Source organism: Centruroides vittatus, unplaced genomic scaffold, assembly GCF_030686945.1.
Source record: "Centruroides vittatus isolate TY-2023 unplaced genomic scaffold, ASM3068694v2 scaffold_324, whole genome shotgun sequence".
NCBI classification, from domain to species: Eukaryota; Metazoa; Arthropoda; class Arachnida; order Scorpiones; family Buthidae; genus Centruroides; species Centruroides vittatus.
Genome location: NW_027122701.1, coordinates 4,310,341 through 4,336,014, shown reverse-complemented (window position 1 = coordinate 4,336,014; position 25,674 = coordinate 4,310,341). Strand labels below are relative to the sequence as shown.

Genomic DNA, 25,674 nt, shown 5'->3' with positions numbered 1-25,674 from the left:
GAAAATATATCATTAGTTTTAAAAGCAGTCAATTATAGTGCTCACTTATGGCATATCTGTGGCAACCTAAAAGTTATTGGTCTTCTTCTCGGACTGCAAGGTGGCTTTACAAAATACTGCTTCTTTTTATGTCTGTGGGACAGTCGTGCAACAAGTGAACATTATGTGGTTAAAGATTGGCCAAAAAGAGATACTTTCACTCCTGGGCAAAACAATATTACATATGTTCCACTAGTCAACCCTGAGCAAGTAATTTTGCCCCCTTTACATATAAAATTGGGGTTGATAAAAAATTTTGTTAAAGCACTGAATAAAGAAGGGCCAGGATTTAAACATGTAAGCCAAGTGTTTCCTAGGTTAAGTGAAGCTAAATTAAAGGAAGGAATATTCAGTGGACCTCATTAGAAAATTACTTAATGATGAAAATTTTGACATAAAGTTGAATAACGTAGAGCTAAAGTCATGGAAATCATTTAAGGATGTAGTCAATGGTTTTCTTAGAAATAACAAAGCACAAAATAGTGATATTTTAGTAAAAAATCTCCTGCTGAACTATAAAAGTTTAGGCTGCCGGATGTCCTTAAAAATTCATTTCTTGCATTCTCATCTGGACTTTTTTCCCACCAAATTTGGGTGCAGTGAGTGACGAGTAGGGTAAACAGTTTCACCAGGACATATTGCAAATTGAGCAGCGTTATCAAGGGAAATGGGACAAATCAATGATGAGTGACTACTGCTGGTTTCTGCAAAGAGAAGATCCTACCCTATACTGAAGGAAAAAGTGATTATCTGACTCCAGCTATAAAAAATTTCAGGTACTTTCTTCAGGGCAAATATGTTCTAATACTTATAATATTGTGAGCACATATTTATTATTATATAATACTGTACAATAGATATATACTCATGATATTTGTACACTGCTGTATTTATTTAAGGTAAATATATTTTTCTTAATACATCCAGTTTTTGGAGTTTTTTTCAATATAAAAAATATTTATGATCTACCTATGATTTATGTGCAATTTAGCCCACCAATCAAAAAGTTTAGGCACCACTGCCTTACATTAGTGATAATTAAAACATAGGGTATAAAAGATACTTGGTTAATATATAAATTTTTAATGCATTTTTTTTTTTTTTTATAATACTGAAGTTATATATCTTAATAGATGAAACAAGCCAGAAACTCCAAAAGTTGTAAAAAATCATAATCTTCTAAAGTAATCCAGCTTCCAGAATTGTAAATATGCAATACCTAAAGACAATTCAGTTTATAATCATAATTTCTGGCATGTTTAATGGTAACTATTTGAGTAAAAATGAAAGTCCAATTACTTTATTGCAGTTATTAACAAAAAAATCTAAATTGCTGAATTTTTGTACCATATTTATGCTCAATTTTAATTAATTAAATTATAAATTTCGGTCTAAATTCTATAATTCAATTAATTAAAAACAAGAATATATGTGGCACAGACATCCAGCAACTCAGATTCACAACTGATTAAGTGGTTAAAAGAGTTATCATCAATAAAACCAATAAATTTATACTTGCAAATGCTGTTTTTCAATGTTACAAATTATTTTTATGTTCAAACAGATAGAATAAACACAAAAATAAAACATACGTTACAGTACTTGACAAGTACTTTCAATTTCAATAAAATATCACCAGCATCATCAAGAGAATAAACAGAACAAAAGATTTTTTAAACTAGCTGAATAGAACAACAATATGTAATGATTTAAACTAAAAGTTTAAAAATAATCACTAAAAATATGTACAAAATAATTAAAAATTATAAATTTAACAGCAAGCAGAAGTAAATGAAAAATATAAAATATTAGTAACGTCAATCTCTATCAGAACAAATTATTATTATTATTATTATTATTATTATGTTGGGTTAAGTGAGATATACTCGATTAACACCGGTGGCTGTGTACTATGCCGGACCAAAGTCAAGGCATAGTAACCAAAACAGAAATTAAAGAAGTGTATCAGTGTGTGTGTCTGTATTCAGGAATTTTCTCACAATATGACATGTGAGGATACTGTTGTGTGAATCTATGGTGTAGTTGTTGTCTGTATGCTGTCATGTTTGTTTTGAGTTTTGTGATGGTGTAGTAAGTACAGATGATAAACTCGTTCATTTCTACTGTCCATTTCATCCGTTGGCGTGGTTTTCCAGCCTTTGTGGTCTGTGGATGCATTGCCACAGAAACACCAAGGCTGGGTTGGTTCCACACATCTGTTGAGGGCATTGCAGTAGCCATGCTTGGGCCGGTGCTGCTTTCGCCACCGGTAACCAAGGGAGACTGTGGCCTATTTTTCGAATGTGAGCCTCTGCCTAACCCACGAACACGGACCTTGTTAACCCGGGCGACATCCGAGCCGGTATCACACTTTGATCGGGTTATTACCATAATAAATAGCTCCACAGAATGTGGGTGTGATCACTCTTAGCTTCATTTCTCCCCATAGACCTTACTGGCATGGGTGTCCCTACCAGGAGCTTGTGCTCCAGCCTGCATTGCCCTATGGATCAGTAAAATTACTGGGCTCTCCCACCACGACCAGGTGGTGACCACGAGAGAGCTATTATTATTATTATTATGTTGGGTTAAGTTAGATATACTCGGTTAACACCGGTGGCTGTGTACTATGCCGGACCAAAGTCAAGGCATAGTAACCAAAACAGAAATTAAAGAAGTGTATCAGTGTGTGTGTCTGTATTCAGGAATTTTCTCACAATATGACATGTATTCAATATAGTGGCTTTCTGCAGTGTGATGTATGTGTTTCTATTCAATTCCAATGTGCCCAGGCTTTTGTGTAGTATGTGTGGTATGACACCTGTAGAGGAGAGAACAACAGGTACAATAAGCACCCTATCCATCCTCCACAGATGCCTTATTTCCTGGGCGAGTTCTGTGTACTTGCTAATTTTTTCAGTGCATGCGTTTTGTATATTGTGAGTGTTTGGAATGGATATGTCTATAATGTATGTGATTTTATTGTGTTTGTCAATGAGTGTGATGTCTGGTCTGTTGTGGTATATTGTTTTATCTGTGATTATGGCTCTGTCGTAGTACATTTTGTGCGTGTTGTTTTCCAATACTGTCTGTGGGATGTATTTGTAGTATGGTTCGTGGATGTCTAATAATTTGTGTTTCTTTGCAAGCTCTTGGTGTATTATATTTGCTACTTGGTTATGTCTGTGTAAATAATCTGTTTGTGCCAAGAGCTTGCAACCAGAGGTGATATGTTGTATAGTTTCTGGCATGATGTGACATTTTCTGCATGTGTCATTTGTGAGTGTTGCATCTTTGAGTATGTGTTTTCTGTAGTTTTTAGTATTTATGACCTGATCCTGTATGGCAATCATGAATCCTTCCGTCTCCCCAAAGAGGCATCCCCGAGCTAACCAGCTGTTTGACGCAGTTTTGTCAACAAAATCCTGGGCCAGATCATAAGGATGCCTGCCATGGAGTGCCTTTCGAGCCCACAATTGCTTAATGGTGTCTATGCTTTTTATATGTTGCGTTGTGTCCATATTATGTGAGTGTAAGTTTAATGGTGTGTTATTCGAGTCTGCTAGAGTTACTGCTTTATGTAATTGTGATGTTTCTTGTTTTTTGTAGAAAAACTCTCGCAGTGACTGTATTTGTTTGTAGTGAAGGTTAACTATGTCAATCAGGCCACGTCCGCCATCTTTACGTGGAAGGGTTAATCTTTCTGTGGCAGATTTAGGATGATGTTGTTTATGCTTAGTAAGTGTTGTTCTTGTTTTCCTTTGGAGTTGCTCGAGATCTGTGTGAGTCCAATGTATAACTCCAAAAGAATATGTGAGTACTGGGATGACATATGTGTTTATTGCTTTAACTGTGTGTTTTGCATTTATTATTATTATTATTATTATTAAACAAGTTATAGAGAAAGATCCAGTGGGGATATTGCACTGATCTTTTGCACATTTCCAGCAATTATTTTTGGCCTCTTTCAGGGACCAGTGTCAGGCTTTCAAAGAAGAGTTTTAGCCAAATTTTTTTAAATACTTTTAAAAGGAAAACAGAAACATTCTGGAACAACTTTCTATTTAAATTAATTAACCATCCTATTTTTGAATTATGTCATTAACATCCAAACATTTAACTGATTTCACATCTCCTTATAAAGTCACATCTCTTTTTCTGGTTTATACTGAATTGCTGGAAACAAGCAAAAAGTCAGTGCAATATCCCTTTAAAAAGTTCTACCTGTAGACAATATATTTTTAAAGATCCAATATTGTGGGAGTAACAAAGTAGATAGATTGCATGAATCTATTTTTAAAAAAATGCAAGATTTCCCAAATAAAAGTAAATATGGGTTCAAACAAGGATTCAATAATTTAACATTAGCTCAAAAGAAGTCATGTGAAGGTTCTAAGTAATCAAAATACTTTAATCAGATTTACTTTTGCTTTGAAAAATCTTGTATTTTTTTAGACATAAATTCACGTAATCAGCCTACCTTGTTACTCCCACAATATTGGATCTCTCTATAATCTTGTAAAATAATAGTAAAAATAAATTATTCTGATGGAGATTGATGGTATTAATATTTTATATTTTATGTTTACTCCTGCCTGATGTCAAATTTGTAATTTTTAATTATTTTGTACAGATTTTCTAGTGGCTATTTAAAATAAAACCATTACATATTGTCCTATTCTGTCAAGTTTAAAAATCTCGTGTGCTTGTTTACCTGACAAAGACATTCTTATTTCAAGAAAAGTACCACAATTTCATGAAGATAATCCCAGGGTTATTTGTGTTTAAATGTCAATTTAAAAGCAAGAGGGATTATTTACAATGAAAACTATCTGCCAAGTTTAACTTGCAATTATGAATTTATAAACTTTTCTTTTGTCTTAACTTGCTAAGAGCATCTTTATAAAACATAAAAAATCCTTTGAATATATTCATTTGTTGTCAATATTTTTCTCTAAAACACTGAAGAGACACACAAGCTTACCTTACTCTTAGTCCTTTTCCTATCAATCCACAATTTAATTAGCATTATTAAACAGTTCTAATTGAACTTTTATCTTAACAGCTGGTAAGTTTCAAGTAATTCTCCCTCTCTATATACTAACTGTCCAAACGATCTGTCGGATTACTTCAGGCTACATTATGGCCTGATATAATCCTATTATTGTTTAATAATTAAATATAAAAATATTTAATAGTAAGATATTTAATTATTTAATGATTGAATATTCAGTTGAATGTTTACTTATTAAATAGTAGCTATATTAAACCCAATATTATCCAGCAGATTGTTTGGCCTTAATCAAAAATCGGGTTAACAGAAATTTATATTTGTATTAACTCCCAGAGAACAATTTTCTTTTCAAATAAGTAAAGAGCTACTTTGGAAATAAAATGCTAGTTATTATGATCATTAAAGTTCCATTTTTTGTACTTGAAAAATAAATTACACAAAATCATTTCTAATTCTAATTTTTAAAAATTCTCTTTCTTAAGCATGAATAATAGGAAAATCTGTTGCACTGACAATAGAGAGTAACCAAGTAAAGATTATTTTTCACACAGATTTGGACAATGTTTCAAATAATAATAAATTACAGAAGAAAAAAGACTCAACAAAAACAAATGAACAAGAATCTTATTCAGTAGCAATTATAACTGTTTAGGTGCAGTGTTAAATATACAGAAATAATCACAAATATATATTATAAAAATAACAGAAACACAAAAATCATTTGAAGAAAATAACATATAACTTAAGTTAGCTGAGAAGACATGAACAAGCAAGATATAAAAGAAAAACATTATGATGTACTTACTAGAAAAATTAGATTTAAAAAAAAGTAGATGATAAAGTGAATAAAAAAAAACTTTCTTCCTCCTATAATCTTTAAGATGCTACCTTAGAAATATGTAGTAAGTACTATTGGTAAAAAGTAAATCTAAGTGAGGGGGCTTTTGACATTAACCTTATGTACCCCTGGAATGTTGACTAACCTTTACAATTTCTTTACTGTTGTCGACATTCCAGGGGTACATAAAGTAAATCTACTTGCACTAGATGATATTCTGAGTAATTTAACTAAAACAAGATTTGAAACTAACTTTGTTGCAGCAAAGTTTAAAATTAAAATCTGTATATTTTTCATTCCTTATTTTCAGTTTCCCTATTTCTGACACTACTTTGCATGTGAATAATTTTATTTTCTGATGCAAGTAAAATTTAATATTTCTATTACTAAATTTTAATATTCATATATTTAATTATAATATACACAGATTAACACAAAAAGCAATGTTTTACAATTTATATTTTATTTTATTATTATTAAAACATTGCTTTTTATGTTAAATCTGTATTTATTAAATTTAAGCAATGTACTGTACAGAATCAACTTTATTCTACTGTAAATTCTATTCTATTCTTTTCATCAAAAATTTTTATTTCATTTTGTTTTAATGTTAAAAAGCATCAAACAACTTACAAATAAAAATGAATTAAATACTAAAATAAAGAACAACAACAATTTACAGTAAGTCCTCACTTACTGTAAATTGTCTGTAAAATATGCTGTTGATAGATTATTGAAAACTGTAACCTTAAGTGAAATGACATAACAAAAGCAATTTTACCATAAACTAATTGATATGAACAAAAGTTAAATTCCTATTGCAGACTTCTGATTACAAAAACATAACCAAACTTCTAAAGACCCAAAACACTTCTAATATTAAACATTAAAATAAACATGAGCTATACATACATTTAAAAAAGATTAATAAAACTGAAATGATTATTTACTAAATTTTTTGTGAATCAGTAAGTGACAGCTATTATAGTGGAGGTGGAAGGTACAGGAGGAAATCACTGGTAATAGATAAAGATAAGTAAAAAAAAAAAAGCTTGAAAAAAGGTAATTGTAAGGTCACTTCCTATCACTACCCAATTTAAAAACAAACAATGTGATTCCATTTCTTCTTTGAAACCGTGTTTTGTTGATTGTTGGACTAAGAACCCAAAGTTGAGTTTTAATTAAACACTTGGCTTTATTTCCATCTTATTTAGTTGATACATGCCATTTGCACGTTTCGTGCATAGAGCCCCTCATCAGTCAACTAGATAATACAACAATTAAAATATTATACAAAGTATTTTACCAAACAAAAATAAAATTATCACAAGGTATGGTACTTATTTTTGTTTGGTAAAATACTTTGTATAATATTTTAGTTGTTGTATTATCTAGTTGACTGATGAGGGGCTCTATGCCCAAAACGAGCAAATGGCACGTATCAACTAAATAAGATGGAAATAAAGCCAAGTGTTTAATTAAAACTCAACTTTGAATTCTTAGTCCAATGTGATTCCAACAAACTACAAAGGATGCTAAATAAATTTAAAATGTCAAATGCAAATATGGCAAGTTACGTTACAATTTACATTGATATTAAAGTTGTATTCAAGTTGGAGCCTAGTGCACCCTACAGAGTACTAATGTCCACTAAACCACACTGAAATGAAAATCAATGTTCATCAAGGTAAAATCAATTCTCTCAAGATGAATTCAACCTGAATGTGTACCAGTTTTAGGATTATCTGTGAATGGCTTGGTGCACACTAGTGCTCTGACCTGAATGTGACTTGTGTGGCCGTCGGCCATGTTTTTTTTTGTATAATTTTGTACATATGTTCGTATTTTTATTGGATTAGTTTTAAGTCTTTCCTGTTTCTTTGTTCTAAAATTCTTCCTAGAACGTTTTCTTAATCCTTCTCCCATGGGGGTAAGACGACCAGTTCCGAGAACGTGGGAAAACAAAAGAAGAGTGTGGAGCCGGAGGGTAAAACGGCTGACGAGAGACCATTCTTGTGTGGGATCCGAAAGAAGAAGCACGAGGAAGGCAGTGCTCGAGAGTAAAAAAAGGAAAGAAACAAAAGAATACGAGAGACTGCAAGGTGCTAAGGGATCCGAGAAAGAAGTGGAGAACTGCGAACATATAAGTAGAACATCGAGACAAGTTAAAAGATAAGGTCTACGGCAACAGAGGAGTCAAAAGAGTATAAAGGAGAAAAGAATTGGAGAAGGTGTCTTACCCCAAGATTCATCGATTCAAAAAAAAATCCCGGGTATTTCCTAATCTTTCTCTCTGTCCTTTATTCTTAATTTCCATTTTTTCAATTTTTATTTTTAGTTATAAGATAGATGTAAGTTTAGTTTTTAAGTTAGAGTAAAAATATATCAACCCGCGTATATTTGTCACGTACCACGAAGTCTTGTTTGTAGGTTAGATAAAAAGAATTGGTCAACGCCTGTGTATCTTGACTAAGTAAGTGAGATAAAGTTGGGATCGTGTAAAAAAGAACCGTTTCGTTGTGAATAAATATATTACTTTGTGCTATTTTTGTAATCAAAGTCTTTTTTTTTGTACCTTCCTGCTCGCGGAATCCAGTACGTATCATAACGAACATCACACTTGAATGTTGCCTTAAGTATTGTTAATATGAGTATTCACACTTGAAATGAAATATACAGGACAAGTTGATCTTACAACATGACAGACAAAAATAGTATAAATTTGTTATGTAAAATTATATGTATATATGTGAACAGCTACTGTAAATATTTATTAACAATATCTTTTAACAAAAAAATTAAATGATATATTAGCTTATGCAGGAGAAGGAACTGAACTGTATTTTATTGAAGAAGCTGTGCTTGATGCAAAACATTTATTTTGTGTGGTCTTCAACACTATTTAGAAGAATGTGTCAAAGTCAAAGGTTTGTGTTTACAATCTTTTAATGTAGTATTAAATCCTCAAGAAACTGAGGATTTGTTAAATACTACATTATTTTCTTAATATTAAAAGAATAACATTTTTATTGTATGATGATAAGCTCTAAAGTGAAAGCTTAATTTGAACAAAAATAAAGCAGTATTTATTTTAAACAATTAAAATATAATTCCATACACGGTTCAGAATTTAAAATTATTATTATTATTATTAAAAATAGCATAGCATAGCTTTATAGTTTTAGCATAGCTTGCATAGTTTCAACCATTCTAGCCAACAACATAACTGGGTAATATTCATAAACAACAAACCACACACAACTTTTTTTTGACACCAGTTGAAATTTTAATATCAGCTGACTAACATTTTCGATTACCCAGCTGGATCTTCATCAAATGAATTATAATTCCAAAATGAAATGTATAGTAGAAAGTTATTTAAATATACAAATAATTATTTGAAATGGTACCAAACTTTTCTAAAATGAACTCTAATGAATAAAATTAAATTAAAAATATAACCAAAAATAAATAAGTATACAAATATACTGAAGCACTGATCATTTTCACAAAAGTGTGTTAACACAGTTGTCATTAAAGGTTGAACAAGGATTTTTCATAAAAATACTGCCATGCATATGATAAGTGCTGCTCTTCCTTGTAGTTGAAACAATCATCCCTCACAGTTGGGATTTGTGTATCTCTAAAACCTCTAAAGCAGCATTTCTCAACCTGAGGGTCACAACCCCCTTGGAGGTCTCAATGATATTAAGGGGGAGTCGCAAAACAATAATGAAATCATTTTAAGAGAAAAAATCATTTATTATAAACATTTCACTTACAGTAAGTATACATGTAAAGAAAAGAAATTAATGTGATGGTTGCATTTGTTTACATTTATAATTACAGTCAAAATTCAATTAGTAATAGTAAGGCTTACTGTTGTTATTTATTCCTTTGGGTGGGGGTCACAAAATATTAATTTTATTTATATTTACTATTTGGGGAGTTGCGGAGCTAAGAAGGTTGAAAATTGCTACTCTAGAGTTCTAAAAAGACATGGAAAATAAAAACATAGTCATGAGAGATTAAATAACCTATTAAGTAGATTTATGTAAATATTTCACAGTGAATATGTACAATACTTTTTGAAATAATCATTGAAACAATTAACATAGTAAAAAATATTTTATCCAGCAATTAGTTGAATGAAAACATAAAGAACAGAGAAAAGTGTTCTTGGGTGGTTCCTTTCCAAATTTTAAAATATGCAACCACTATTTACATAGCATAGAATCTTTTGGGAGAAGATGCAAAAAAATATTCTATATTCGTTTGCTCCTACACTGTACACTGTAGAAGCCATTGATGTGTTTCTTTGAGCTATTCATGACAGATTAAAAACAAGACAAGCAAATAAAATAAACAGAGATAATCGCATATAAATGTGCATTCCTAAACTCAATATATTGTTTAGAGTATACAATAAACAGAAATACTCTCTTCATTTATAATACAGCAGAATCTCATTTTAATGGATAATGGAACAACACATTTCTTCCTAAGTCTCACCAAATCAATGTAATTTTACCTACTTTTATCAGATCCGTAACTGAAGTAACAGAGTTTTTCTAGCCCCCATATACTGTAAACTTTGCACTTTTTCAACCCCCAATATCGCCCCCATTGAGAAACACTGGTCTAGGCCAAACCCCATTTGTATATCCTTGGTGTATGAATGTGTGATTTGTAGAAGTTGATGAAGTTATTTTGTGTGGATGCATAAAGTTTTATGTGACAGTGTAAACTGTGTTGTTTTTTCATGTCTGATATTGTAGCCATATTGTGTGTTGTTTAACATGTTGGATGATGGGTTCAAGGCTAGGCAGAACCAGCAAAGGACTCAAGGAATCTACTTGAAAAATTCCTTGCCTAATAAATATTTGGTTTGTTAGTATGGAAGTGTTATATACCCTGAGATGTAGTGTTGTTCTCCAGTGCTGCATAGTGTTTTGGAAGAATGCAATGAGTGATGGATGTATTTTGTACATATGTAGAATATGTAGCAGCCAACTGTGTGGAACACTGTCGAATGCTTTTCTGTAGTTATTGTTATCATTATTATTATTATATAAAGAAAGATCATTCAACTTTTTTAAAGTTAACTTGATAAATTTTCTTTTATCTCTTTTTTTAAAAAAAAAGGAAAAATAGAGAATTATAATCCTAAAATTTGTAAATTCAAAGACATAGCCACCATTCATTCTATACTAATTTGAATTTTACTATGAAATTCCAAAATTAAATAGATCATTACTTTTTTAAAAATATTGTAATAATTTTAATTTAATGTATAGTGGTACTTCATACTTCAAACACTTCAGATTTTGAATGCTAAATTTGAGAAAAATTCACTTTGGGGTTCAAATGAAGCTTCAAAGTTTGAATTTTGCCTGAAATGAAAAAAGATGTGTGTAAACACAATCTGTTCTGTGCCCAAGTCATCTCTCACTCTTGCATTACACTCATATATGTTCTGTGCTTTTTTTACTTTATTTTTGGTATGTTTGGCTATATTGTGTATTATTTGCCAATTTTTAACAATTTCTTCTTGCAATATCTCTTTGTCAAAAATTTTTGACACCCCAAACACTTTGTAACCTTTAGTTGAAAATTTCCTGAATGGAACTTTTCAAATTACATTTAACATGTTCAAAATTTAGGAGCATCTTCCCATATACATTACAAATTTTTTCACTGTAGTGTTATATCCTTTCCAAAATTCATAAAGCATAATATGCCTGATATGATTTTATCTGAATACATTTCAACTTGGTTTTATTCAAGCAAAATGTAAAGTAAAAAATTTAACAAGTTTCTAAACCAGTGATTCCCAATCGGTGTTCCGTAAGCATCTCCCAAGTGTTCCGTAGATTTAGTCGCAAATCGGAAAGTGTACAATCGTATTCGAGCCGCCGAATATCAAAAAATTAAAATCATAAAATTTTCACAAACTTAAATATATATGTATGACTCATACTTATGAAGTGTACGACTGTTTCGAATAAGATAAAGGCAATGATAAAAACTGAATGAAATATGTAAAAAACATCAGGCACAAGTTTCCCATTAAAGTTATTTAGGTATATTTTTTCCCGTCTTAGAATTGGCGTTAATAATACGAGTAGAGATTTTGAATTAAATCTGCTTAATTCTAATAAAATAACTGATGACAAGCTTATGTATTTCATATTAACTTAAGTAAGTGTTCCGCTAAAGAAAATTGCTCACAAAGGTGTCCGCATCCTAGAAAAGGTTGGGAACCACTGTTCTAAACAAAGAATACAATCTCACATTAGCAATAATGTGTTAAATTTCACAACTGTTATAATTAAATGATACATCTAAGTTAAGTATTGTTAAAAATACACAAAAACTTTGTCTTCTGTAATATCACACAAACACCCAAAAAATCAGTTAAAAGCATCTAATTTAACTATCAAAAACATTTTCATTCTTCTACAACAAATATCATAAGATAATGGAATATAACCCAACTGTCTATTCAATATAATCTTTACTTATGGTATCTGAGAAGTGTGTGGAAGTAACAAAGTCTAAGAGGAAAGTTGTAATATGAATACAGTAGAGCGTCGTTTATCCGAAAGCCGATCAACCGAAATGTCAGTTAACTAAAAGCTTTCCAGTCAGACTGTGTCATGCTGAATTGAATGTTTTTGATACTAGATTAACTTTTAAAGTATAATTTTTTTGTTTTTATATTTTTCAATATATCTATTTTGTTTGTACAAAATAAAGAAATAACTTTTAACGATATAACAGCCTCAATTATTATTATAAAAATTTTCGTTAGGCTTAATATTGATGAAAATTCAACACGAAGAGACACACAATGGAGAAAAATTTCAACATCAGATAGTTTAATATATTTTTTCGTACATAATCGGTTATCCGAAAAATCAGTTAGCCAAACCACCCCAGTCCCTAATTGATTTGGATAAACAACGCCCTACTGTAATTGATATGAAAAAGGAACTTATCACAAAGCATAAAAGCAGTACACATGTGATGGATCTGGCAACAATGTTTAAGACACCAAACTTGACTGTGTGTGACCAATAAATGCAATTTTCATTTTATTACAGTGGAACCTCGCTTAACAAGCATAATTCATTCCAGAGTTTTACTTGTAATGCGAAACACTTGTTAAGTGAAACAATTTTCTCCATAGAAATTAATCTAAAATACAATAATGCATTTCACACCAAAAAAATGCTTAAATGTTTCATGTATAATGTTTATTCAAAGAAAATTACGCAATATACACTGTTAAGGAGCGTGAATCACCATCATCTTTTCTTCTAGTGCGGAATGAACTATCCTCGAATGAAAATTCGATTTGCAGAAACAAAAAAAAAACACAGCTAATATGTTTGATAAACACTCCAAATGATATGCCAAATTCTTGGGTTATGTAAATGCTATAGTTAAATATTAGAAATTAATTACTTTGACTAGAGGTAGGCAGTTATGTTTCCATCTTGTATTAAATTTAATAATTATAGTTAATAATTAATAATAGTTAATTTTTAATTCAGACATTTCTAAAATTTAATTTTGAATCAGTCATTAAATTTAATGACCCAAGAATTTGGCATATTGTTTGGCGTGTTTATTATATAACGGGCTATGGTTGTTGATGTTTATAAGTAATATGTGTGAATGCAAGTTTGGAAAAATATGTGATCACAAGCAACACTAAGATGCTAGCGGAAGCAGTGCTAAATACAGACTGATGGAGCATGCCGCATGCACACAATTTGGGACTTCCCCACTCCTCATCACTCGTTATGTGAAATATTGCTCATTAAGCGAGGCAAATTTTTACAATTTGTTTTGCTCATTATGCGAAATTCTCGTTGTGCGAGGTGCTCGGTAAGCGAGGTTCCACTGTATTCAGTATTTACATATTTTATTTATTGTTTTTGTTTTAATTTATTGTTAGGACATTTAATTGTGTTATTTTTATCTTAAATTATGTGTATTTGCTGTTTTAAATTTATCGAAATGGGTATTGTTTAAGGTTGGGAAATGGATGAATTTACTTTCCATTATTTTAATGAAAAAAAATTGATTCAGACTACAAACAATTCAGAGTTTGAATAGCCTCCTGAAATGAATTAAATTCAAAGTACAAGGCACCATTATTTTATTTACATTTTGAATTCTTAATTCATATTTAAAAACTTTCTCTAATCTCACTTTTCAATGCATCTACAGTATTTCTGTTATTGTTTGAATGAACAAAAAAATGTACTAGTTGATGAATGACAATAGAAAATGTGAAAAGTAGCAAGAAGAATTTGCAACACTTCAAATCAGATTTTGTGCCACTGTTAGCCTTTATTCTTGTTCCACCACAAGCACATAACATCACAAAGTCTTGACTCACAGCATCAAAAAATTCCTTGCACTTTCTACTTTCATTTTATAATCGCAGATCTACTGAGTGATAATTTAATTGTCTTATTAAATATAGCTGATAGAGTTCAGAATCCTTTTGAATATTTTTGTTTTACTATAAACTTCACTTTTAAAATTTGTATGTTAATTTATGAATATATTATATATTGATATATAACAGACATGGGCAAATGTGGCTCTTTTTGAATTACATGTGGCTCTTGCTGAAAGTGTTAATTTCTGTTTTTTATTGTATTTTTTACTATTTTATTTTTATAATTTTGTGAAAATATGTTTATTAAAAAAATTCAATATTTGTTTTATATTATATTTATATTATATAATAAAATCGCGCACCTTACCATACTATCCGCCACGTCAGTACAGAACTGTGGCTCCCATGCATTTTGCAAAACACATTTTGGCTCCCACTGAACTCTTGCTTGCCCACCCAATATATAATATGATATATAATATATGAATATATTATAATATATAAACATTGTACTTCAATCACATTTTCTACATATATTTATTATTAAATTCTGAATGTTCTTAATCCTCAAAACATTTCAGTTCTCATGGTAAAAATTTTCTATTTATGCACTTTGTATGCCTTTCCTAAACAGGAAAGGCATAAAATGTTTCCTTTTTCATACAGTATTTTGTTTTCTATTTTAATTTAACTATGCTTATTCAAAAAAATTTTCTAAACCATGGCTTTTAAACAAGTAAGGGCATGTTATCGTGTCCACTACATGACTGATGGATTTAGTGATACTGTTACCATCTTCTAAAAGTATGCTCAAACACTCTTCATAATGTTAACATATTACCTAATATGCATGTTTCACTCAGATATTAGCTTTTATCCTGTTTTCCCAGCAACAGTCAAAAGAAATTTTTCAACCTTAAGGAAATTGAAGAGTTATTATCTTGCTTGATAGAACTGGTCTAGATGTCAGTACATAGAATTTTCATATGTGATGATGATGTAGTAATTGACTAATATATCAATAGCAAAATAAATTGACATATTAATTTTTTTGAAAAAATGTGTCTAAACTTTGTCCCCCCTTTTCAATAAAATGAATTTTATTTTTAATTTCTACAATAATACAAGAAATCTTTTATCTATGCAATAATCATAATTTATTGCATTTTTTTAAAAAATTGTAGTAAAATATTTTACAAGTCTCTTTAAAAATTCTGGATACAGTAAGACTCCGCTAAATGCAGGGGATAAGTTCCTAGACAACAAAGCGCTAAATGAAACAGTGTTAAACAAGCTCATTTTAACATAGAGTAAATAGAAAAAGGAAACACGCGACAAAAAATAAACAGAATTTACTTTAAATTGAAGTTATTTTTATATTAATTAGCATAATAATATATGTTAAATAACACAAACATGTGCACACAGAAATGTACAGTTCATTTTTTGTGATGAAGGTACTGGCTCTTCTGAAATTCTTGTTTATTTGCAATAAAGTCATGTAGTTTCATTTGTCACTTTTTTTCTTTCCTTAAGCAAATGTTGGTAGCAAGAGATCACATCCAAAATGCCTCATTTTGCTTTTACACTCCTTTCAAAATCTGGATCATTCACAACAATTTGATCAACAGTTTCAGATATCATTACCAAACTTTTACTAAGGAAATCTATAGAGAAATTCTTTGGGTTATTCATTTTCAGAATCACTATTTCCACTTCTACATGAATTCCTTGTTCTGCCAGTTCTTGAAGGTCGTCGTTGGTAAGGCTCTCACCAGAAACCTGCAGTAACTCCTCAATATCCTGCTCGTCTACATCTAGCCCTGCTGTATCGATTAAGTTGTCAATTTGGTCAACGATCGGCTCTTTTCATTGAGAATTCTTGGATACTGCCAGTCATACCTTCTTCCACATGCCATTCATGCATTTATCACTTAATTCTTGCCAAGCAAAGTCCATATTGTCTATGGCATCCATGATGTTATATTTTTTTCAAAATTACACCAAACAAACATAGATTTAAGGAAAGTACAGCGCTAAAACGAGTTGCCTCCTTTTGCTGATTGGTTCATGTTTGGGAATAATCATATTATATACGAATTTAACTAAAAATTGAACTCACTTGAACCTTTAACCGGTGTGTAATATGTTTAATCTTATAAAACAAATTGATGATATGCCGCAATAATTTGAATCAGCGTAAATTTAAAGCTTTGTTTTTAGGCTTCGAGCAGATCGTGTTATATCGAATCGGTGTTAATTGAGGCAGCGTTAAGCAGGGTCTTACTGTACATACCTGTTTCTGTTGATATAATTTACAATAATTTAGAATATTGCCAAATATACAGATGTTTCTTCTATATTTTTGCATCCTTGAAGATAAATCAAATGATGCTATACATAAGAACGGTACAAAAAAATTGCTTTTTTTTTGTGATATGAGCTGGTATTTTAAAATATGTTTGAACTAAAATTAATGAACAGTTTAGAATTTCATTTACATACATTTTGCATCATTTTGTTAAAATATACTAAACACACATCAAAATTTAATTCTACTCTAACTTGCTTATTCCATACATTGCAGAGCATTCAAACTAAATATGATGTCAGTAATCTTTACAGTTATTTTCTCACAAACTAGACCTATAATCAGAAAGCTTAATCCTACATAATTGTATATTGTAAGAAACAAAAAATACAAATATACAAAACAAGAAAGCAAAATAATTTTATTTGTATGAATTTATGGTTTAACAAAATGAAATAATTACTTTTAAGTTTATATTAAAGCATATTTAATAATTGAAACATTCATAATTAATACCTTATCAGACCTGGATAAATTTAAAAGAAAAAAAAATTACAAAAAAACAACAAAAACAACCCAAATTCTTTAATTTTATTTTACTTAAATGCATCTATATGCATATAATATTCTTTTTATTAATATTATAACTAAACTAAACATATTTGAATATTTATAACTTATTTAATAATTTTTAATTAGTTTTGATGTACATAAAATGTTGTTACAGTTTCAATTTTTGTTTGAATATGCTTTAATACCTAATTTTAAAAATAAATTTAGAAAAATTTTAATTATAATTATCTTACTTTAATTATTTAATTTTTAGAATGTAAATTTATATCTTTTAATTTATGAGTTTATTAAATGATTATTGTTGTCTGTAATTTTCTAAATGTATAAAAATAAAATTAGAAATTAACTATATTACTTTTTCAAGTACGAGATATATAAATTATTTGATTTTTATATCTCATACTTTATTATAATATAATTAATAGTCTATATCAATTCAAAAAATTTGAATTTATAATATTAAAATAAGCAAGTAATAGAAAATAAACAACAAACTTTCTATATAATCGCTATCTAAGATGAATTACTCCTAAATTAATTGACTGCATCATTAATTGTCATGTACTGCAGAAATAAATACGTGAGATGAATATTTGGTGAATCAGTGAAAACTGTTTTGGAATTGACTGTACCTTACATAAATGAGTCAAATCATGAGTTTCAGCAATCTCAGACTTTTGAGCCTTTATTTTCAGCAATTTCCTCCTATCAGATGGTCGTGATGACAACTGTTAAGTTATAAAAAAATTTCATCAAAAGACAAGTAATTAGTCACAAGAAAAATGAAAGGCATTTAAATATTTCAGAACATTCCACTGATACAAAATATAAAATATTGATAAATTTAGAATATAATTTTTGTATTTTTCAGATTAAAATAAATTATATGAATTTGTTAATTTGAGTGAAAACATTTCTTTCAAAACCATCTGAAAAATAAAGCAAATAATTTATTTTAAACAAAATGTAATTTTAAATACACAAATATAATTAATCATTTAGTTTCTCAAAGTCAGAATTCATTTTTTATTCCAAAATGAATTGTAACTTAAAGAGCTTGAATAAAAATTTTAAAAAATTTATGAGATTTTAAAAATTAAAACCTGAAGATTTTAGCACAGTTTTTATTTCAGCCAATAAAACCTATACATCAATTTAATATTTTATAAATCCCTAATATACCTTATTTTGAAACAAGGTTTACAAAATTGCATTCAAACACTTAATAAAACATTTAACACCTTCTATCGCTGAGAATACTTTATTTAATTAAACACAAACGTAGTGTTTATGAAACCGTGCCGGTGCCGTTTCAAACGTTTTCAGCCTAATGGAATAGACCATCCTCAGGTAAACTGGCATTTGAACGTATTTCGAAATTAAATTAATACGTAAAAATTAAATACATAAAAAGGCATCACAATATAAGGGCAGATACGGACTAAGAATTTTTATATTTTAATTTTTCTTTTATGTAGAACTTCCATGCAGAAGCTAATCCATCTGCATCCCTTGCATTAATACAGCCATCTCTTAATTTACTTTTATAGATTTCAATCTTTTCTTGTTGCAAAGCTAATGATGGGGACCGCATGGTCTTGAGGATAGTTGCTTCACTCCATTTAACTACAGAGTCCTCTGCTTTAGAGAAGATCCAACATCAATGTCTCATTCAGGAAACATTTTGAACAAGTTTAAAAATACAAAAATATACATATATCTTAAATGCAATATTACTTTTAATTTTTAATAAACCTTATTAAATTTTAAAAATTAACTGAAAGATAAAAATTATCCGTAACATTATTCTAATGAAAAAGATTTGCAAATAGAAATAATGATTTGGTATGTTTATTAATGTAAAAGTTTCATAGCTGAAATAATGAATTTTCTTTTCCCCCATTTACACTGTTGGAAAATTTATTAAATTTAACAAATGAAGAAAATAAAAAATTAATTTGAATAAAAGATTTTATAAATGTAAACTTTTCAATTCAATTCACAAATCACTGGAAAGTATTATGCATATTTTTACTTAAGTTTGAAATGATTAATTTAACCTTAATGCCTATTGGTTTCTGTTTCATTGATCACACTTAGATTAGCCTTCTTAATCCCAATACTTTGACCTATCATTAAAGGAAGAAATTATTGGAAAAATTCATAATACCAAATTTAGTACTACAAACTTTCAATAATTTTTAATTTAAATCAATTTCTGCCATTTGGAGTTTTATTCTTTTATATATCATGCATGATATTAAACTATCATCATTTGTCATTAAAAGATTAATTCTTTAGATTCCTTTATCAATGCAATACATGCAATTCAAACAGATTTTAAAACAGATTTACATATTTAAACTTCTCTTTCTGCTAAGCTCTGATTTCTTTAAATATTTGTAATATAGCTTATGCTTCATTTTTAAAAGCTTAAATATTTAAATAAACTGTATTTCTTTAATTCTACAATGCACTATAAACTTAAAATTAAATTTTAAGAATTATCCATAACATTATATTTTTTGGGAGAAAAATTTTTTAAATAATTAATGTTGTTGTCACTTAGCAAAACTTAATAAATTACAAAAAAGAATACCAATGTAATAAAGTAGATAATGTTTGGCAGTTCTATTTCCATGAAATGTTATTGATATATAGAAGAACATATGAATAACATTTCAATTTAATGTTGTATCATAATGTCATGTTCAAGGTATTTTAAATCTTAAAAAGGAGTTTAATTAAGTTCTCATTACCAGAAAAATTTATTTGAATTGGTGTGTTAATTGAGCACTATAACTAAAAACATCTATTATTGGTACAGAGCGTTCATTAATGCCAAGTGATTGCTGGATTACAGTGGGATATAATAATGCTAATTTAATAATTAAATGTCAAGTAATTTGGCCTAAAGGTAGGTGTGTAGATGTAGGCATTAGGTTCTCCCTCTTGACCTACTCTCCTACTCGACATTTAATTACTAAATTAGCATTATTATAGCTTGATGTAACCCAGCAATTCTTTGGCATTAATTTATTGGGTTGAGTCATAAATAAGTTCCGTTAGCGAGTAAGTGTAAATGACTGTCAAATACTTGCGAGATGTTGTGTTGCTTCAACTGAGTTTTATTAGTGGCTATTAGCAAATAGTCTATAAATGTAAATTTTAACACTGAAGTGTCAATAATGTAATAAAAAATTACTTTTGAATTCATTTAAAATGGAACATTTGAAAGTGCATGTGCGCCATATCATGTTGTGGGAGTTTAAACTCGGCAATAACGCTACAGAAACAACAAAAAAGATTTGCAATGTCTACAGTAGTGGTGTAATTTCAGACAGAGCAGTTCGAAAGTGGTTTACAAAATTTCATTCTGGTGATTTCTCCTTAAAAGATGAAGAAAGACCAGGCCACTCCTCAGACTTTGACGACGACGTTTTAAAGGTCCTGATTGAGCAGAATCCACAGCAAATGACGAGGGAGTTAGCAGAGAAACTGAACACATCCCAATCAACCATCAATCGTCACCTCCAAAAACTAGGAAAAGTAAGCAAGCTGGGAGTTTGGGTTCCACATAACCTCAGTAAACGGAATAAAGCTGACAGAAGGTCAATAGCTGCTACCTTGCTTTCTTGGCAAAAAAGGAATCTTTTTTGGCTAAAATTGTTACGGGAGATGAAAAGTGGATCACATACGAAAATGTTATTCGAAAAAGACAATGGGTTGACAAAAATTATCAGCCACAACCAGACCCTAAGCCCAGTGTGCATGGAAGGAAAATTTTGTTATGTGTATGGTGGGATTGTCGAGGAATTATCCATTTTGAGTTGTTGCCACGCAATGAAACTGTTACTGCAAATGTATACATACAACAGTTAGAGCAACTTCGGCTAAAACTTCATGAAAAGCGTCCTGCACTTGTTAACAGAAAAAAGATCACCTTATTGCATGACAATGCAAGGCCACACACAGCAAAGATTACACAAGAAAAAATTTTGGAGTTTGGCTGGTCTGCTTTGCCTCATCCACCATATTCACCGGACCTGGCACCAACAGATTTCCATCTTTTTCGGGCACTGCAGGATGCTTTACAAGGGCAATGCTTCCAAAATGATGACCAAGTCCAGGAGTTCATCCAGGAGTTTTTTTATTCAAAACCACCAGAATTTTATGCAAGGAGAATTGACAAGTTGCCCGAAAAATGGCAAGAAGTCATTAATAATGATGGTGAATATGTGTTAGATTAAAGTCTATTTTTGTACATTTTATTGGCAAATAAATTTCAGTTTAGAAAACAGAACTTATTTATGACTCAACCTAATAAAAATCAGATTAATGGATGTTTATGTTTGTATACATAGTGCTCATAATGATCTACCTGTAATGATTGTTGATTATTGTTCTAAATGGTTAATATAAGATGCCATCAATTATAAGAAGTATCTCTATTTTGGATAAATAAAAATCGGGAAAAAAGTGGCCTTAGAATTCAGAAAATATATAATAAGAATTGGTTAAAATCTTAATCTAAGTAATTTTAAGTGGATATTTCCCTAATGATTTGTTATATGTTTTTAACATTATTCTTGATCACATGCTGTTTAATACTGAAAGAAAGTAAACAATAACTTACATTTAATGTTAATGAGTGTGTTAAGTAAATACTTAACACTAATTTAATGCACTTTTTTTTAGCACCTCTATAATGTAACTTAACATGCTTTTTATAATGTTAAGACACATGTACAGCACACTAATAAATCTAGCTTGAGACTTTTCAAGAAAGATCAACCTACAGACACGTACTGTACATTATACTGAAAATTGCTCTGTCTCATTAGAAAAGTGCTAGATTATATGTACAAAGATTTCTCTATTATTAATATATAATGTAATTTTGGCAAACCATACTCTCAGTCTAACATAGTGTGATGTTGTGTCACAATGAAAGCATTGTATTGTTGTGGTTGTTGTTGTTGCATCTATCTGACATAGCTACTATAGTTATAACGAATGAAAAGAAAAAAATGTCTATGTTAGAAAATGGCTATCAAGAAAAAATGAAGCTCATACAAAATTATTAAGACAATTAGTTGATAAAGATAAAAAAAATTCTTAATTAAACTATTTTACATCTCAAAAACTAAAAATATTAACTGAAAACAATTTCTTCAGAGAATAAAAAAAAAAAAAAACATTTTATATTGTTGCATTAATTGTACTGTGTTACAAGTGGACTTATAATCTTTATCTTCACTTGACAATATTTTGCACATTTGAAAGAAGCAACCTATCTAGAACTCAAAATATATTTAAACACACAAAACTAAACAAATCTCGTCAATTGCTCAACAACTTGTGTAAATTGTTAATCTACCTAGACTACTACTAGTCTAGCAAGAGCTGTGATGAAGCCTTTATTCAGGGCTTCATCTCAGCTAATAGGTTCTTAATAATGTTATTATTATATAGATAGTTCTAGCTAAAGCAAATCTAGCCAAAAAGTTCACACACTACACCAATGAATCCCAAAGTTTTTTGAGCCATGCCCCTTGGTTCTATAAAGTTATACCCAATGTCTACCAATCATACCTCAATGCTCCTAACCCATTTTCTCTTCTGTGAGAAAGGCTTGAAAATATTCTTAGGAAAACTTTTCTATGAATCTCATATTTTATGTCCTTACTGTACAACATATGGAAACCATTAAATTCAATGATTCTTTTTATCCATTTTAACAGAGGAAAGAGAAAGGTTTTCAGTGACCTCAACCTTCAACACACTAAAATACTTTTTATATCCCAGTACGAACAGCTTTAGATAAAAACTAATGTTTTCAACCAAAAACTTGGTCTTCATCAGGCAACTGACCAGTATAAAATTTGAAACTGGAATTCTAACAATGTGTTTAAATTATTTTAAATTCTAAATTATTTAAAAATTGGAAACTAATTATCGCTGTACATGCTACTGAAGTGATAAAAATATTGTAACATCCCCACAAATAAAGTGATGTATAGTTTCGAATTTTATACTGGTCAATTGCCTGACGAAGACCAAGTTTTTGGTCGAAAACATTAGTTTTTATTTAAAGCTGTTCATACTGGGATATAAAAAAGGTTTTTAGTGTGTTGATTTATCCTTCCCAGGGATTGTGCAAGAAGTTGGTTTTTGATCTCAACCTTCACCTATAGTTACCATTCAGTAACCTATCTCCAGTGCCTGCTTGCTTATTTTCACTCCCCTAGACATACTCACTGCCCACAAAGGGTTGTTAGTGCCCACTTTGAGAACAACTGCTCTACACTTTAATATTAAATTAGATTTTATGGCAGAAATAATTTTAATATATTAAAAAATGTTTAATATTTTTATTGGTCATATTTTTTCAAATTAATGGTGTAAGTGGAGTTTCCCCACCATATACATCACTGAAATGCATTTCCACAAAATTATCCTTGATTAAATTCTTTATTTGGTTGTGTTTATTGGATTTTGGAGTGGGGATGGAGAGTTCCCTAAAATATCATTAAAATGCATTGTCATTGAACTTAGGTATGTCCTCAAAGGTTTCCCCTTCTACCTTAATTAAAGTACAGGAAATTTGAATTACAAGATTAAGGATATGATAAACAAAAATTAAATAAAAGCATTTAATATTAATTAAACAGGGAAATATGTTTAAGAAAATAAAAAATGTTTTATCCAATCTTCAGTCAAATTTAGGAGTTAGGGAAATAATGTTAAAATGTTATGTTTGAAGTATACTATTATTCAAATAGGAAACTTGACTATCATTATAAGATGATAAAAAAACTGGAGACTTGAAATGTGGACATATAGAAGAATGATAAGAATAAGATGGGTGAATGAGTGCATCTGCTGGGGGAAACAGCTTATTTGCTCCCAGCAGATCAAGCCTTGTAACCAAGAATAAGGAGGTTAGAAAGTTGGAATCTTATAATTAATTCTCTAAGGAGTGTTGGAAATTTCTATACTCTGCCTCATTCAGTCATATGGTCAGTTATCTAAGCCAAGGAGTATTATAATTATAAGTAATAATTATGATAGTGGGAGTATAGCCCTTTCCTCCTTGAAAAAGTTGCAGCAGAATTCATAGGTGGGTGAATAAGATTACAAATAAAAAAGTTGGCAAGGAAAGGGTAATTACTCAACTTTCCCAATATGAACAGGTGGAGCTAAGGGGGTCATTAGGAAGTCTGATAAATTTCATATACTAGTATAATTGAAAATTAAGTAATAATAAAACTTAAAAAAAGTAATTTTGTTGAATTATGATAAAAATATCCATTACAAAATATTTAAGTTTAAAAAACACTATGACACTAGCTCAAAGTTAAAATTGTGTATGGCATCATTTGTTATGAGATGTTATTAAAAAAAATTTACCAAAACACATTTTAATATTGGAAATGGGAGATTTTTGAAATTTTTTTTGAAATGAATACATTTATTTTTTGGTAAACTAAAAACTTGTAGGAGTAAAAAAAATTTCATAACTTGAGAATTTCTTGAGGTATTACTCTCATCTCTTATACCCACAGTCCAATTTTTCTGAAAATTTTTAAAACATTTTTTCCAATACACAAACCTCCATGCAAAATTTCAGAAATTTTTGACAAAGTTATTATTAAGCTTCTAAGTGGATGAAAGAAATCACATCCCACAAAAAAAAAAAAAAACTCGACATTTTTGCATTTCTCAACATTTCAAGCATGATGTTTGTTCTTTGTTTGTTATTTATGGCAATGCAACACTTGGGCAATCTGCCTAGGAGAAATGCCTTCCAGAGCGTCTTTTAAGGGTAACTGGCCCCTATTTAGGCGTTAAAGACATGGAAAAAGCTCGAAAAACTCCACTTGGCCAGCCTGTCATGGCAAGGTGTGAATCCTTGACTAAACTACAAATGTTCAAGGAATGAAACCACTTGTTCATTGGTGAGCCCTCAAGTATGATCATTTTCTGAGTCTAAAAATGTAAAAATCTTGGAAGGATCATTTCTGACCAATTGTCGTACTTTCCCTGTGTTACATACATAACAGCTGGGAAAGAAATACTATTCAGAATAAATAACCCCAACAAAAACCTTTAAAATTAAACCAGCAAATATATTTTAATATACTAAGACAGGCACTTTCAATTCTAATTGGAATCTGCTTCAGGCCAAAATGTTTGATAAAAAATTTAGAATGCTAAAAGAGCAATTTTAAATTTTAAAATCACTGGAACGACATGGATACATTTGCTGGTTTAATTTTAAAGGTTTTGTTGTTACTAATATATAACCAACCAGCTGTGGAAACATTTAAAACTATTCAGAATGAATAAAAAATCAAAATCAGTTATAAAGGAAGATACATTTTGTTTCTTTAACTTATGCAAGATAATACACATACCGTTCAATTCAATTCTTTATAGTGTAATCCTTAGTTCATTACAAGGGGTTAATTTTAACT

General features: G+C 29.8%; 1 protein-coding gene across 2 annotated transcripts in view; it reads right to left on the bottom strand.

Annotated features, from left to right (window-relative positions):
* LOC136988159 (histone deacetylase 4-like) overlaps positions 1-25,674 on the bottom strand; it is a 218,772-nt gene that overhangs the window by 96,074 nt on the left and 97,024 nt on the right. For both annotated transcript variants that reach the window (XM_067285980.1, XM_067285979.1), the window contains one exon: positions 17,827-17,922. In XM_067285980.1, the coding sequence (XP_067142081.1) occupies positions 17,827-17,922 (96 nt within the window). The remainder of the gene's footprint in view (positions 1-17,826; positions 17,923-25,674) is intronic.